We start from the raw sequence: 16,147 nt of genomic DNA, 5'->3' as shown, positions 1-16,147 counted from the left end.
TTTTTCTTTTTGCTTATGTCATGTACAGTTGACTTTCCAATGTTATACTCCTCGCATAATTTTGAGACGGATATGCCTTTATCCATTTTTTGCAGCAATTTCACTTTTTGTTTGATGGACATCGAAACATGGTTTCTCTTTGTAGATCCTTTGGCAGCTCCAGAATTGGAAACTCTTTTTGACATAATCGAAAGTTCAAGCTTAATTTTTATAAAATTGCTCTAACAGTCTGCAAAAAATAATAAGCTGGATCCAATTAGAAGATTAAGGAACAGCGCAATCTGCAACATTAACTGAAGTGCCTTAGAATCAGTAAAGATAATTTTAGCCTAGCTTGTATCATCTGTTATACATTAAACACATATGCTTAAAGCATACAAAAATAAGTTTGTGTCTTTGAGTTCCGAATTATAGATCATTCCGGATAATGGACGTCCGGATTACGGACTTTATACACTATATAATAAAGGCAGTCCAAGCCAATTTCTATTGGAAAATCCTTCACAAAAGCTTTCCTCCCTAAAGTAGATAAAACTGATAGAATATAGTTCAATTTTTCATGTAGCCTATGCTTCTGCATCTAATGTTATGTTTTGCTGTGTGGTAAAGTATTGCTAGTTTATCTGAAGCATTTTTATAAATGCTTTAGGTACTCTCTCTGGTGTGTAACTCTTGCTGGTGTTACTGAAAAAGAGATTAAAATTTGAAAACATCTTTTCATCCCTCTTCTTTTTATATTTGAGTATAGGCATGTTGTTGTTTAGAGTCAATGTCTCATATTTGCAAAATTGTTTAGAAACCTTTGTGAACACTGAGGGCAGAGACTTTAACCATGAATACTGTTCTTCCTGTTTTCTTTAAATAAACACAAAATTCTTTATATTTCTTCTTGGTTGGCGTTTTTACAGTACTGCATTCATATGAAAGTGGATGGTAAAACATATTACAGTCAAAAGTCGTTAATCCGGACTCGTCGGGATTTCGGCGATTCCGGATTATCGATTTTTCCGGATTATAGATTATCAGTTTAAATCTGGTAAAATGGCATGCAGAAATTATAAAATTAAAAATATGAAACCGTAATTTACAAAATAAAGAACAATTATGATCTAAAGGGTATCAAAATTTACAAAAAACAAAAGCTTAATATTTATGTGTTTACTTTATTAAACATTTCTCTTAATGTAAGTTGTTTAAGTTGCTTCGTTTTTTATGTGATAATACATTCTCTTTAATTCTATAAACAGACATAATTTCTTGTTCAGTTACAAAGTTCCGCTGTTCAAGTTCTATAATTGCTGTGTCGAGAATACCGACTAATTTGTCAATCGAAATTTTTTCGTTTTTAATAACCTCTGTCACTTTCTTCGCTATCGGAAGCGAATTATAATGACGAGGCATTTGATTTAAATCATATCAAAGACGGAGTACATCGAGATGAAATACTAGATTGAGTAAGCAATTATAAGCCAAATAAAATAAAAACATCTGCCCTTAAGATAAGGATAGTGCTGACAGATCAACTTCCAATTCATAGCACGCCGCCGCGGCGTTAAAGATAAACAAAGTTTAGATAAACAAACGTTAAAGTTTAGATAAACAAATTATATGCCTTTATCCATTTTTTGCAGCAATTCCACTTTTTGTTTAATGGACTCCGAAAGATACTTTCGTTTTGTATATCCTTTACATATGAGTAAATATATATCGGAAATTCTATTTGACATAATCGAAAGTTCAAGCTTACTTTTATAAAATTGCTCTAACAGTCTGCAAAAAATAATAATCCGGATCCAATTCGAAGATTAAGGAACAACACAATCTGCAACATTAACTGAAATAGATAATTATATAATTTTAGCTTAGCTTATCCCGTCCGTTATACATTAAACGCGCATTCGTAAACGTATTTTGCGCACGCGCACACGCAAATTCGCAGCGGTAAAGGTCTTACACGCATGCGTCAACGCGACGCATGCGCAGAAAGTTTGTAGCTTTGAGGTCCGGATTATAGATCATTCCGGATTATGGGTGTCCAAATTAACGACTTTTGACTGTACTTGGAGAATTAAAGTCAACATGAACTGAATGTGGCAAGAATTGAAGCATATTCGAACCCCGAAATGGTAATCCAATTATCTACTACAATCCGCGATTATCTACTATGATATTTTATTAATAGATTTATATCATTCAGTATTTGGAATTTACTGTATGCTTAACTTAAGTATTAATGCCACTGATAATTAAATCTATTTTGGGTACAATAATTATTTTATATTACTAACCTGGATTGCTAACAAAAAATGCTATAGAATTTTGAAGTCTCTACAGGAGCTGAAAGCATGAGTATAAAATAGGTTAAATATAGATGAGGTCCCAAGGAAAACAAAACAGTTAGTCACCCTTATAATAAATGTCAGTTTTCCAAAGAGTTTGTAAAGGTTCTTATCTTTTAAAATGGTGAAATACAAATATTTAATATGCATATATAATGTAATGAAAAAGCATATTTAGTGGTGATGGAATGAACCTATTGATGAAAAGAGACTCTTGGCAGTCCTTGTAGTAGTTGAGAATTTAGGAAAACACTCAGTTGACATCTTTGAATGATGACTGGGTGGTGATGACATAACTGCATAATTAAGAAGCATGAATAATTTGCTCTTGAACAATACTTTTTCCTTATCATTACATTACAGCAGCGAATAAGCACTCCAGGATTTATCTATGACATATTACATTTCTGTAACAATAGAGGAAACCAAGCAGTTACCAGACGATGTTAATTTTGCAAGTGAGAAGCGAAAAGGTTAAATAAAGTTGACCCAGCTCAGCTATTTATTAGCTTCGGATCTGTTGTTTCCATTTGAATTTGACTGGCTACGAAATAAATGCACCGTCGAGAAATTTTGATGCATTGCATGTATAAAATCTAAAAAGGAAATTTAAGTGTCTAATTGCCAGTTGTTAATAATTTTTGGCCCAAAAAGGAGATAGCCCAAGAAGGGCTGTTAGTTTCAAAACGGCATTTTGTGGCTTTTCACTATAAATAACGAATCACTTTTTAAATTTTTGCTACCAACTATTATCACCTTGTATTATATTTAAAGAAATTAAATAATGAAGAATCTGCGTGAATGTATGTATATTTCTATCATTGTGATAAAATTCTACAATACCCTATAGCCATCAAATTTTGAATAACATAATCCTTCACCTGAACATGAGCACCTAGAAGCTCAAATTTTAAATTTGTTTCATTATCTGTTTCATATTTTGTAAAACTTTTATGAATTTGGTTAACAAACTCGATGAATTCAACGCAAGCAGTGACAACACTGTATTGAAAAAAAAAAAAAAAAAAAAAAAAAAAAATGTCTTTAGTGTCTATTGTAAATTCTAAAGATATACTGTTTTTTTAAATATTTTGTAATATTGCTGTTGAATTGAATCTTATGTGGTTTAAATGCAAAGATATTTAATAAATAAAAGCAATACACAAAAAGTTAAAGTCAAGTTTTACACCCAAAGAGGCGTGAAAATTATATTACACCTCTTTGGGCATAATATAAAATCTGAAAGCTTTCAGATTTTTGTTGTTAATGATTTAGTTTCATAGTTCATATTTTATATTTTACATATCCCCTCCCCCCCACTTTAAAGAGGAAAAAACTCAAAAACCAAATTAGATTTTTATATGTTTCCAAATTAGATTTTTATAATAAAACTATTGTAAAATTAGAATGCAGGTTGAAAGTTTCTGAAATGTAAGTTTTGAAAAGTTCTTGCAATTTTTGAAGAGCATTCTTCAATAAATTTTAGAGCTCTGGTGTTTTGGAAGTCTCTTGTAAAATCTAATCAGTATAACGTCAAAATATCTGAATTATATATTAATGAAATTCTTTGAAAAATAAAAATTATTTACTTAGTGTAGAACAAAATTATGCGTTTTGTTGCATAGCAATTTAAATGTACGATTGAAATTAGTACAGAGTAAAAAATAAAATACAATAATATAATAAGAAAACTTCGATAAAAATGTACATGTCCTAATGTACATGTCAGGGCTAAAATCTGAAACTGAATCAGAAAATTATTAACAATTTGAAATTTGACGTTTAAATTTCCTTTTTAGATTTCTACTTGTCCCCCTCCTAACATCTGAAAAGCAATAAAATTTCTTGGCAGAGTGACTGCCTCATAACCTATAAAAATTCAGATAGAAACAATATATCCAGAGCTTATAAATATTTGAGCTACTCTGGATTGCCTCTTGCCGCCCCTTTTCCCTTTTTCTCACTTGCTAAACTAACATCGTCTGGTCACTGCTTGATTTCCTCTGTTGTTTTACAAATGTAGTATGTCACAGATAAATCCTGGGATGCTTATTTGCCACCATAATGCAGTGATGTGAAAAAATATCTTTCAAGAATATCGAAAAAATAAATTATGCATTAACCCATCATCCAGTCAACAGTTAAAGATGTCAACTGTGTATTCTAAATTTTTATCTCAACTACGACAATGACTGCTGGCCCGCCCAATGACCTGGGCCCTTTGACACAGCAGACAGTGACGCTAACCGCTATACCCTATATTCTTCATCAAAATTGGGTATAGAACTGAGCTAAATTGCATTGTAACCTGGTAAGGTGCTCAAGGCTGTTGCCAACAACAGGCATAAACTTGCGCTCTTTGCCATGAGGAATTCTGTGTGCTTGGGTTGACTATAGGTCAGACATGTGAGCATTAACAATAACGACAGCAACTGCCAGAAATTTTTCTTCATCAAAAGGTTCATTCCATCACCCTTAACCCCTTCGAGCCGGGTAGCGAAAACGCGCTTATCGCTGAGGCCGGCAGTGTCTTACGCGAGCGTCTCTCCAGGGCTGGGGGCTTTTTTGCTACTAAGCCTAAATCCATGAAATTTCCGAAGTATCAACGCATTGTTTAATAATGCTCTATAGAGTATTTAAATGGCTTATGCTTTATAAATATTTTTATATATATACTTTAATTACCTTATTTCTTGTTTAAATGCATATTTTACACATTTTATTTTAATTACTCACCATTTTATGAATTTTAACATTATACATCTGAAAACTAAATATATTACTTAAAATTCTCTTTTCGTATGAAAAATTTGAAAACAGGGATCTACACACAGTCCTACGTTACATTCCTTGCACTCGTAATAACTCATTTGCCGTTTTGGAGGATTTTTCCGGGAATGTGAACAAACGAAGCATCTTGGTCTCATTTTCTTATCAGTCTCTTCTGAACAAAGTTTTGGAAAATGTCTTTCAGTTAATCTTTCAGAATCAATATCAGAATATCAGAATTTTAGAATCAATATCTGAAATATTTTGCATCATTTCTGCTATTTCATGCTCTGTTAAACATTTTCGACGCTTCGACATTGCAACGGTAAAAACGAAGAATTCACGTCTAACAAGATCTAATTATTTTCTAAAAACTTAACTGCAAACCGAAATACCCAACGCTTTAGAGCAAATAAAACTTCTCTACTTACAGTAAACAACTACCACGTGCGAATAAAGTGCGATTTAAAGAGACGTCATAAATCACGCCATTCGGAAACATTTATTTTCCCGTTTGTTTATATAATCAAAAACACGTGTATGTGAGTCATGCTTCTCTCATTTCGAGTAGAAGGTCTAATTTACATGTATCTGAAACCATATGGACATACAGTGCCATCTTGTGGCAGAAATTATAGTTTGAAAAACGTTCCAAAGTACTGGCACAAATACGGGACAGTCGGTAGAGAACGGAACAATCCTCTGGCACGCCTGCGTGTCGGCCGGTAGGTAAGTGTGTTCGTTGCTGGCACGTATACGTGACAGTCGGCGCAAAGGGGTTAAATATACCTTTAATTACACGCATATATATTGTACAGTATGTATAATGCAAGTCCGTAGAAGTATTTATATAAACAATTCCTAATTAATATATTTTTATTTTTCAGGTCATTAGACGGACGCTTACAAGTTTCTCATCGTAAAGGGCTCCCTCATGTTATTTATTGCCGCCTTTGGCGCTGGCCAGACTTACAAAGCCACCACGAGTTAAGAGCAATAGAAAGTTGTGAATTTGCTTTTAATTTGAAAAGAGACGAAGTTTGTGTCAATCCTTACCATTATTTACGCATTGAAACACCAGGTAGATGTTTATAATCTTTCATGGCTTTTAATGGTAAATTTTTATTTTGTCTGAATATGCATTTTAAAAATATTTGATTGTGATTATTATTGGACTCTTATTCCTTGACATTTAAGTTACTACATTGTAACTTTTTTTAAATTGTTACATTAACTACTCGTAGAACTGAAAACATGAAAGAAAGAGGTTCCTGTCAATAAAAATTAGCATGGTTGTAGGTAGAGTAATAAACATGATTGTAATACAGTATGAAGTCCGAAATCTGGACGTCCATTATCCGGAATAATCCAAAATCCTAACCTCAAAGCCACAAAAAAATTTTTAAAAATTAATGCTTAACGCATGCGCATTTGAATTTTCCTTCCATAATAAAACATGTAGAGATTTCCACTTATAAATTCCGATTCTTAATTTCACTTAGACACTACATAAAATACCTTGTTATGGAAAAGCAATCATGTAAGCATAAATTTGTGAGATTAATAATTTGGCTCCGTAGCTGAGTATCTACTTGGGCATACATCTCAAACCGAAACATTCACCTATTTTATTTCTCTGACGCCGACCTGGCGAGTCATTATTTATTATATTTTGCTTTCATCACCGCATGTTTATCAATACATGATAGCTTCAGTAATAACTCTTGCAGTGAAGTCTAAACTTTTTTTATATTAGTAATTGAATAACAAGAGTATGGCAACCTTTTATGCTAACATTATGCTTGGCGATGATTACAGATTTTTAAATGCTCTAAGAAATATTGACGAAGGAAAGTTCAACAAAAATTTCTTTTCATATGCTAAAAATAGATTTTGTAAATGAAACTCATAGGCCAAAAGATTATATTCAGTGCTATTTTAATTAAGAATAACTGATACATTATTCACCATAAACCCAGAAGCGGCGGCAGAATATGTCGACACTGGATGGCAGAATTTAGGGAAGACAAAATTTTTGGAATGTGTGGAAGCACCGAGCGGCAAAATTAAGGGATGAGAAGTTTTTATGATTTGGGGAAAGCACTAGGATCCAAAGTTTAGTCACGGTGAAAATTTAAAATTTAGGAAAGTGCTTTGTAGCAGAATTTAGGACCCGTAGAGACTGCACCAAGTGGTATTGAGCGCCGGCCCTAGATAAAGCCTGAAGTTTATTTATTCAGAACTCAGATTAGTTTTAAGCATGTGCAATAAAAAAAATGTAGGTATAGTAAATAACTAAACTAATACAATTCAGGCTTAATTCAGTACACAATAGGAGCAAGACAAAATTTAGCAAAACAACTTGGCTTTCGTTGCCAATCTTGTGATACACAGCCAATAATATATAACGGACGCTATTAAGCTGGGCTAAAATTATCTTTACTAATTCTAAGGCATTTCAATTAATGTAGCAGACTGTGCTGCTCCCTAATCTTCTAATTTGATTCAGCTTATTATTTTTTACAGTCTGTTATTATTATGGCAATTTTATAAAAACTAAGCTTGAACTTTCGATTATGTTGAAAAGAGTTTCGAATTCTGGAGTTGCCAAAGGATCTACAAAGCGAAACCATGTTTCGATGTCCATTAAACAAAAAGCGAAATTGTTGCAAAAAATAGATAAAGGCATATCCGTCTCAAAATTATGTGAGGAGTATGCGAAAGTCTGCTGTATACGAGACAAAGAAAAAGGAACTTTTTAAATTTTTTGTGGAAACATCTTAAACAACTTACATTGAAAGAAATGTTTAGTAAAGTAAATAGATAAATATTAAGCTTTTTTTGTAAATTTTGATACCCTTTAGATCATAATTGTTCTTTTTTTTCATAAATTATGATTTCATATTTTTAATTGTATAATTTCTGCATGCCATCTTACCAGATTTAAATTGATGATCTATTATCCAGAAAAATCCGGAATCGGCGAAGTCCCGACCATTCCGGATTTCTGACTTTGTACTATAGTTAAAAAGTCTGTAGCAAATTAAGAGATGATGCAAAATATTATGTACATTTGATCATTTGAAGTATGGATGAGTTGGGTGAAAATGGTAATTTCGTTTAGTTTTGCTTATTGATAGTTATTGTACTGAAATCTATGCCTAATACACAGGCAAATGCTTCCTTTATGCTAGTAGATTCAAAAGGTATTTTATTAGAGTCCATATTGAAACCTGTTGACCCTTTCATTGGATTATGTAATGAATTAAAGAGGAGAGGTCTATAGTTGACAGCAGATGTAAAATGTAAGAGATAAGGAATGCAGCATTATGCATTATTAATGTTTTATTTAATGGCTTTCAAATTGGCAATTTTTTTTATTGGGGGGCATAATTTAAATCTATATATATATTGGAGATTTGAAAAATGCACTTTTTCTTTCTAGAAAATATTTTTTATATAGATTTTTATCATGTGAAACTAAGTTGCCAGAAAAACCAATTTCAGATGTTATAACCAAAAAAATCTTTTTTTTTTTAAATAAATTTCAGTCGAATTACAGTTAATTTCTATTTATTGCATAATATAAAAAAGTAAAATGTATAAAATTTAAGGAAATATAAAGCACTGAGGGGAAAATACCTTAGAAAATGCAGTTTAGTATGATAGAGTTCAAAACAGGGTTCAATACTAAGTCCAACTTCACAGTCTTTGCACCAGATTCAATAAATCTAATTAATAATTCAATAATTTAATTAAATAATCAAGATAATTGCTGAATGTTTTCTAGCAGCCATTTCTGTAAGAAAAAAGTGGAGTTTGAGCGGTAATACCACGTGCCTTCAAACGCCGCAATTTAGTGGACAATTAACGATATGTATTGCCCAAAGTGTAAACTAAACGTCTAATACTGTATATAATTTATTTCAGTGGTTAAACGGGGAAAAAACGGGATGCACTCCTCAATAAAGGAAGAAAAACACATGCCTGCGGGATGAGCAAATTTTGCTACATTTGAGTTTACTGTGGAAATCATGGTATTATTATTTATATCCTATCATTATCGTTACTTCTAACTAATTAATCAAGGTAAAACAAAACTGCTTACCTTGTTCCAATGGGTTCTGCCAGGGCCATTGGTTGTTGTCTTCTGTGCAACTCCATCTGCCAAATCTTGAGAGGGATAATCCATAAATGATTAATACTTTCTTTACACGAACATATTTAATGAAGAAGCAAACGGTTACAGAATATTTACATAATGAAAAGGTTTAAATGTTCGCACGACACAGCATGCGACTTCTCAGTTCCGAGTTCTCGTGATCTCTAGGCGAGCGTTCCGAGTTCGAGATGACGTCACTCAGCCATCATCGGATCTCAACAAGAGTTGAGTTACAGCATCCTCCCGCCCGGAAGGACAATTGCTGTAATTGTCCTTATTACATTCCAGCTCCACTGGATATAGTAATTGCACTAGTCTTCTAATCGTATGGCCATTGGGCAAGCGAACAGCACAGGCTCTCACCTTGCCATCTCTCCCAGGAAAGACTTCCATTATGATGCCCATCTTCCACATCAGCCGTGGAATTTTATCTTCATGCACTAATACAATAGTTTCTTTCTTCAAACAGGTTCCTATTTTCGCCAGTTTGGAATAATGAGCAGATTTTAAATTCATCAAATAATCCTGCCTCCATTTTCGCCAGATTCTTTCTACCAGTATCTGTTGATGTCTAAATCGACGTGTCAGACTCTCCTTTGTTGAAGTTAATTTAGAGCTTCCTTGCGGCAATGATAGCAACCGTCTTCCTATTAAGAAGTGACCAGGGTCAAAGATTCTGGCTCTCCTAGATCCGAGTATGTAAATGTTAAAGGTCTGGAGTTCAATATAGCTTCCACTTCTGTTATGCCTGTCTCTAATTCCCTGAAAGTTAAGGATGATTTGTCTAAGATTCTCTTCAGAACAGCTTTCAAAGACTGAACCATACGTTCCCAAAAGCCTCCCCACCATGCCGCCCTCTCAACCATAAATTTCCATTTGATTCCTTGTTTAGAGAACTCGTCTTGAACTTTATTGCTTTTCATCACCTCCTTCAATAGCTCTAATTCTTTTTTCGCTCTTTTAAAGGTTTTGGCGTTATCGGTGTACACTATTCGGCACAAACCTCTTCTCGCTATGAACCGTCTAAATGCAAGCAAAAATTTTTCTGTGGAAAGGTCAGCTGTAAGTTCGAAATGCACGGCTCTAATTACGGCACAGGTAAACAGTAAAACGTATGTCTTAGATAATTCTCTTCCACTTTTGACGTACAGTGGACCCGCTTAATCTATCCCGGAGTTCTCAAAAGGAAAGGCTTCTCAGCATCTGTCTGGTGGGAGAGGTGCCATATCTTGCATGAAAGGTTTAGTTCGAAATATTTTGCAGACATTGCAATTGTACAAAACACTTAATTTTCTTACGAGCCTTCAGCAACCAAAATTTATCTCTTATATGATTTATTAAAGTATCTGCTATTCCTCCGTGCCCTACCACCTGATGACTGTGAAGAATAATTAGATCAGACAAATGATCTTTATCAGGCAACACAATTGGATGTGCTTGTTTGTAATCCAAATTTGAATTTTCTAATCGTCCACCAACACAAATTACACCACTTTCGTCTACAAATGGACTGAGAGACTTCAGTTTTGATTTTGAACCTAATTCCTCGTTCTCTTCAATGCCCGTATTTCATTTGTGAAATTTCGCTCCTGAACACGTTTGATCCAATAAGTTTCTGCCATTTCCAATTTGGTAACCTGCAAACATCCTGATAATTTTGAGGTATTTTTAACATTGTTGATGAACCTTAAGCACCACGCAGTAATTCAGTAAATTCGGTGTAAATTGCTATAATTTTGGGTTTTAAATAAATCTTTGGAAGGTTCGGTAACGCATGCATGTACGAAAACTTTCTTCGATGTTTTTCTTAGTTCCTTGTTGGAATCTTCAATGTTCTTTGTGGAACATAAATTCAGTTTTGGCCAGTGTTCCATTTCTTCTTTTAACCATGTGGGCCCTTCCCACCATATGCTATTCTGCTTCAGATGTTTGACATTTTCACCTCTAGTTAGCAAATCAGCTGGATTATGTTCACCAGGCGTTATCTCCAGTTCAAGACATCTGAATTCTTTTGTATTTCCTTCACTCTGTTCTGAACGAATGGCTTCCACCTTTTCACATCACTTCGAATCCAGTGTAACGTTATACCAGAATCAGTCCACATATATACAATTAAATCAATGTCCCGAAGTTTCTTTTGGATATATTTTGACAAGCGGGAGCCTATCAAAGCACCCATCAATTCCAATCTGGGAAGTGATAATTTTTTCAAAGGTGGTACTCGTGATTTTGATGTAATGAAACTTGTATGACTGACTCCATTTTTCGAATAACGAAAATACAGAACAGCCGCATAGGCCTTCTGACTTGCATCTGTGAAACAGTGTAATTGTAGACCATCCTTTATATCCCTTTTCCCAGCACATGCAAACTGATGTCTTGGTATTTCCAAACTAGAAATATGAGCTAATTCATCACACCAGCTTTGCCAATTCTTTCTGAGATTTTCTAGTATTTCAGTGTCCCATGCTATCTTTTGTTCCCATAAATCTTGTAATAAAATCCTAGCTTGAATGGTGTATGGATTTAAAACCCCAGTGGATCAAAGAAACATCCTAGAAATCTCAAGATTTCCCTTTTAGTTGGTATGTTATCTATCCTTTTGGCATCTTTTACCAAATCTTCAATTTCTATCAAAAATGTATCATTTGACCTATTCCATATGTATCCCAATACTTTAGAACAAGTCGAATTGTGTGAAAAATCTTCTTCATTCCATACCCTTTGTAAATTCATTTCATTCGTTTTCCACTTCCGCATGTTAAATCCGCCTTCTTTCAGTATGCGTTTAATATGTTCCGATTCCTGGAATGCTGATTCTTCATCTGCTCCAGAGATTAAATCGTCAACATACATATTTTCAGTTAGCATGGAAAATACGTTCGGATACTGCGACTTGTATTTGTCAGTGTGTACATTAAGAGTTGCTCTGAGAAGAAACGGACTGGATGTTGCTCCAAAAATTACCCTTGTCATATGAAGAGCCTTTATTTTGGTTCCATTTAATTCACCATCATTCCATAGAAACTTGACTGCGTTTCTGTCTTCCTCAGCAAGAGAGTATTTGCAAGAATGCTTGTTCGATGTCAGCTGTAAATGCAATTCGATTTTGACGGAACTTAAGGAGCAATTCCAGTATGTCTGGACACATCTTGGGACCTGAATATAAACAGTCATTTAGTGATGAACAATTCTCCACATGTGACGAAGCATCTAAAACCACACGGAGTTCTGTAGTTTCCTTGTTTTCTCTTATAGCGGCTTGATGTGGCATAAAAAATGTTTTTGGTCCAATTTCAATGTTAATCTCTTCGGCGATTCCTTCTTTTAAGTACTTATCAATTACTTTGCAATATCTGTTATAGAACTGTTGATTATTCTGAAATCTACGACTTAAACTCTTAAATCTAATTTTAGCAATCTCCAAGCTCATTTGAATTACGATTCCAGGGAAGATGAACAATATAACGATTGTTTTCAAATTTCACAGATCTTTTGAAATTATCAAAAACTAAATTATCTTCTAATTCGAGTTTGTTATCCGAATCATAATTTATCGACATAGAATTGAGCTCCCAGATATTCTTCAGCAAACTAGACAGTGATTTATTCTGTGTATCTTTATTATTATGAACCACAGCCTTCATAGTATTCACATTACTTGGGGAAATTCCATAAGCCCTTTCTGTTCCACTAATGGTCCAACCCAATTTTGTTTCAACCGCTACTAAGGAATTAGACAGTCTGAGAACCTTACCCGTAACTATTTTCCAATAAAAATCCGCTCCTATCAGCAAAGAAATTTTCGGCAGTTTATTCCCTTGTCCCCAATCATCGGAAAGTTGTATGCCCTGTTTTTTAATAAGATTAACTATTTCATTTCTAGGGGAATGAATATGTGATCCATTAATGACAGAAATAATTAAAGCTTCTATTTTGATTTCATATCCATTCTTCGAATTACGCAAAATGAGCCTGGTTTTTTTAACATTCTGTGCTTCAGAAGTCATGCAACCAAAAGAGAATATTTTTATTTTTCTTCTCCAATAACCAGAAGTTTTAATTTCTTACAGATGTCCTCCCTAATAAATGTTCGCTGCGATCCTAAATCAAACAGCAAGCGAACCCTTTGCTGGCGCCAATTGCCTGTGTTTATAATTTCAGCTCGTGCTGTCAGAAGAAATGAGTTATTTGCTGTTGCGCAATCGGAAACAGAAGAGACTACTGCCCTTTGGACGGGCCTCTTGTCTGACGCGTTCGTTTCGTCAGAATGTATCAATGTATGATATTGCCGATCGCAAATACCACAAGTTAGTTTTGATTTGCACATGCTCGCTAAATGGTATCTTTTGTGACATATGAAACAAATTCCCTTTCACTTTAACGCTTCCTTTTTCTCTGGCACAGTTTTTTGACATGATTCTGACGTATGATTTTCAGACCAGAATAAACAGCTATTAGATAGTGATGTGTTTAACGCTGCTGCTGAAGGAATTCTACCCTTATTATAATCCCGATTTCTTTCGCTGTCTCGAAAACGTTCTCGAAACTGCTGCTTATTTTCAGAATGGGATTTCCTTTCAGTGACTTCAGAATCTGTTGGCTTAACTAAAAATCCTGTCCATTCTCGACTTTCTATTTCTTTTCTTAGAAAATTGAGCAAATTCATAATTTTTGTCTGGTTATCATCTTCATATTTCCTATTAAATTCTAGTGCTAAATCATTTGGAATTACCTTTATTAATATCGGATACAATAAGGTACTGTACGAATCTGGTAAAATATTACACGATTCTAATCCTCTAATTTGTACTTCACAACGATCATATAATTTTTGAAGTGCTGTCACATCGCAAGACCTTTTAACCGGAATCAGAGTTAATAAATTGTTCATGTGGGTATCTATTATTAGTTCTTTGCGTCCGAAGCGATCTTTTAATATTTTCACAGCCTTTTCGTAATTCTCTGCTGTTAACGTCAACCCTTGTATTGCAGTTTCTACATCGGAAGTAAGAATTGACTTTAAATAGTTAAATTTATCTACCGCATGTAGGCTTTCGTTTTCATGTACAGCTGTCTCAAATCGTGCCCAAAACCCGGGCCAACTGCACATGTCCTTTCCCGAAAATGTTTCCAGTGCCAATTTGGGGAGTTTAAATTTGTTCTGCGATTCAGTGACATTTCTACATGAAGTAGAATTAGCGCTATGTGAATTAGTATCTAAATATCTTTTCGCGTGTAATTTCCAAATAATAATTTTACTTTTATACTCTTCTCTAGACATTATTTCATCTTCTAAATTTGCTACATCGATTAAAGTTTCAGTACCATTATCTGCTAAGATTAGTTCTTCTTGTTTACTAATTAACTCAGCAACCGTTTCTTCAATTACATTTTTATCCCCCTCATTAGCAATTTCTGTTTCTATCTTATTTATCAGCCTCGTAACTACTGCTCTTATAGCAGATCGTTTCTTTTTAAATTTTTCTAAATCCAATGTTTTTGCATTTTTGCTTAAGCAAAATCTATTAAATTTCAGTTCAAATTAAACCCATTGGCCCCACGTTATGGCACCACAACATTATTATTTATATCCTATAGTTATTGTTACTTCTAACTAATTAATCAAGGTAAAACAAAACTGCTTACCTGGTTCCAATGGGTTCTGCCAGGGCCATTGGTTATTATCCTCTGTGCAACTCCTTCTGCCAAATCTTGAGAGGGATAATCCATAAATGATTAATACTTTCTTTACACAAACATATTTAATGAAGACGCAAACGGTTACAGAATATTTACATAATGAAAAGGTTTAAATGTTCGCACGACGCAGCGTGCGACTTCTCAGTTCCGAGTTCTCGTGATCTCTAGGCGAGAGTTCATAGTTCGAGATGACGTCACTCAGCCATCGGATCTCAGCAAGAGTTGAGTTACAATACATGGGATGATTAGCCAGAGAGTTAAGCCACCCAGCCAGTATAATGGCCAGTGACCCTGACTGCCAAAGTGATGAGCCTGAATTCGAATCGTGGAGAAGGTATGGTTGTAACTGTCTGTTCCCTCATAGCAGTGGGGACCACCCGTTAGCTGCTTCCATAATGAAATGGTCATCATTTCCAGCCCTTGTAGTGATGCAAGGCTAATGGCTATTAAATAAAACAGAGTTTCTGAAACTGTGGGTCCTACAGTAGGGGGTCACCAAAAATTGTAGCAATATTGATATTTCTTATATAATAATTTTACAATTATCAAATATTTTTACATAATGTATCTGAAAATAAAGATAAGATAATACAGGCAAAGAAAAAACGAAAACATTTCCATGTATCATTTTTTACAATAGAAACATTAACTTTACTTTAAAAATTAAAGTTAATGACCTAAAACTGCAATAGTCTATTACATTGCAAGTGAAGAAACACAGTTTCATCCACATGTGTGAGGGATTTGTGCAATGCTTATGGGGTTCCACAAAATTTTCATAAATATTATGGGGTCCCCTCACCAAAAAGTTTTAAGAAATCCTGAAATAAAGTGGTTGGCCATTAAAAAAAAGGAAAATAGGTTAAATCACATTATTCAAAATTCATTTAAAGTTTACTCTTAGGATATTGAGCTTTTTCGTTTTATTTGGCTGCGGACAATTTCACTACCCCTATTTTGTTCTACGCTTATAATTATTGTGTTTGGTCTTTATTCATTCTTCTTGTCCTGTTCTGCAGCTTGTAATAAATATTATGTTTGGTCTTCATTCTCATTATAAGGCTGTCGTTCTCTTGCATATGTTCCACACTCCTTTCAGCATTCTCATTAACAATCCTTAAGTGTTTTAATTCTAAATACTTTCTTGTTTGTAATCATTTTTGAGTTTTCACAT

General features: G+C 34.0%; 1 protein-coding gene across 7 annotated transcripts in view; it reads left to right on the top strand.

Annotated features, from left to right (window-relative positions):
- Positions 1 to 16,147, top strand: part of Smox (Smad on X protein) — a 192,402-nt gene that overhangs the window by 112,931 nt on the left and 63,324 nt on the right. For 6 of the 7 annotated variants that reach the window (XM_035369412.2, XM_035369404.2, XM_035369386.2 and 3 more), the window contains exon 2: positions 5,996 to 6,189. In XM_035369412.2, the coding sequence (XP_035225303.1) occupies positions 5,996 to 6,189 (194 nt within the window). Of the gene's footprint in view, positions 1 to 5,995; positions 6,223 to 16,147 lie in introns of all 7 variants that reach the window. The other variant, XM_035369416.2, reaches the window with a different exon arrangement.

The sequence above is a fragment of the Stegodyphus dumicola genome, chromosome X2 (assembly GCF_044657685.1).
Source record: "Stegodyphus dumicola isolate Sdum_Otavi_A_Nest chromosome X2, ASM4465768v1".
NCBI lineage: Eukaryota > Metazoa > Arthropoda > Arachnida > Araneae > Eresidae > Stegodyphus > Stegodyphus dumicola.
This window is presented reverse-complemented; position numbering and strand designations above follow the sequence as displayed.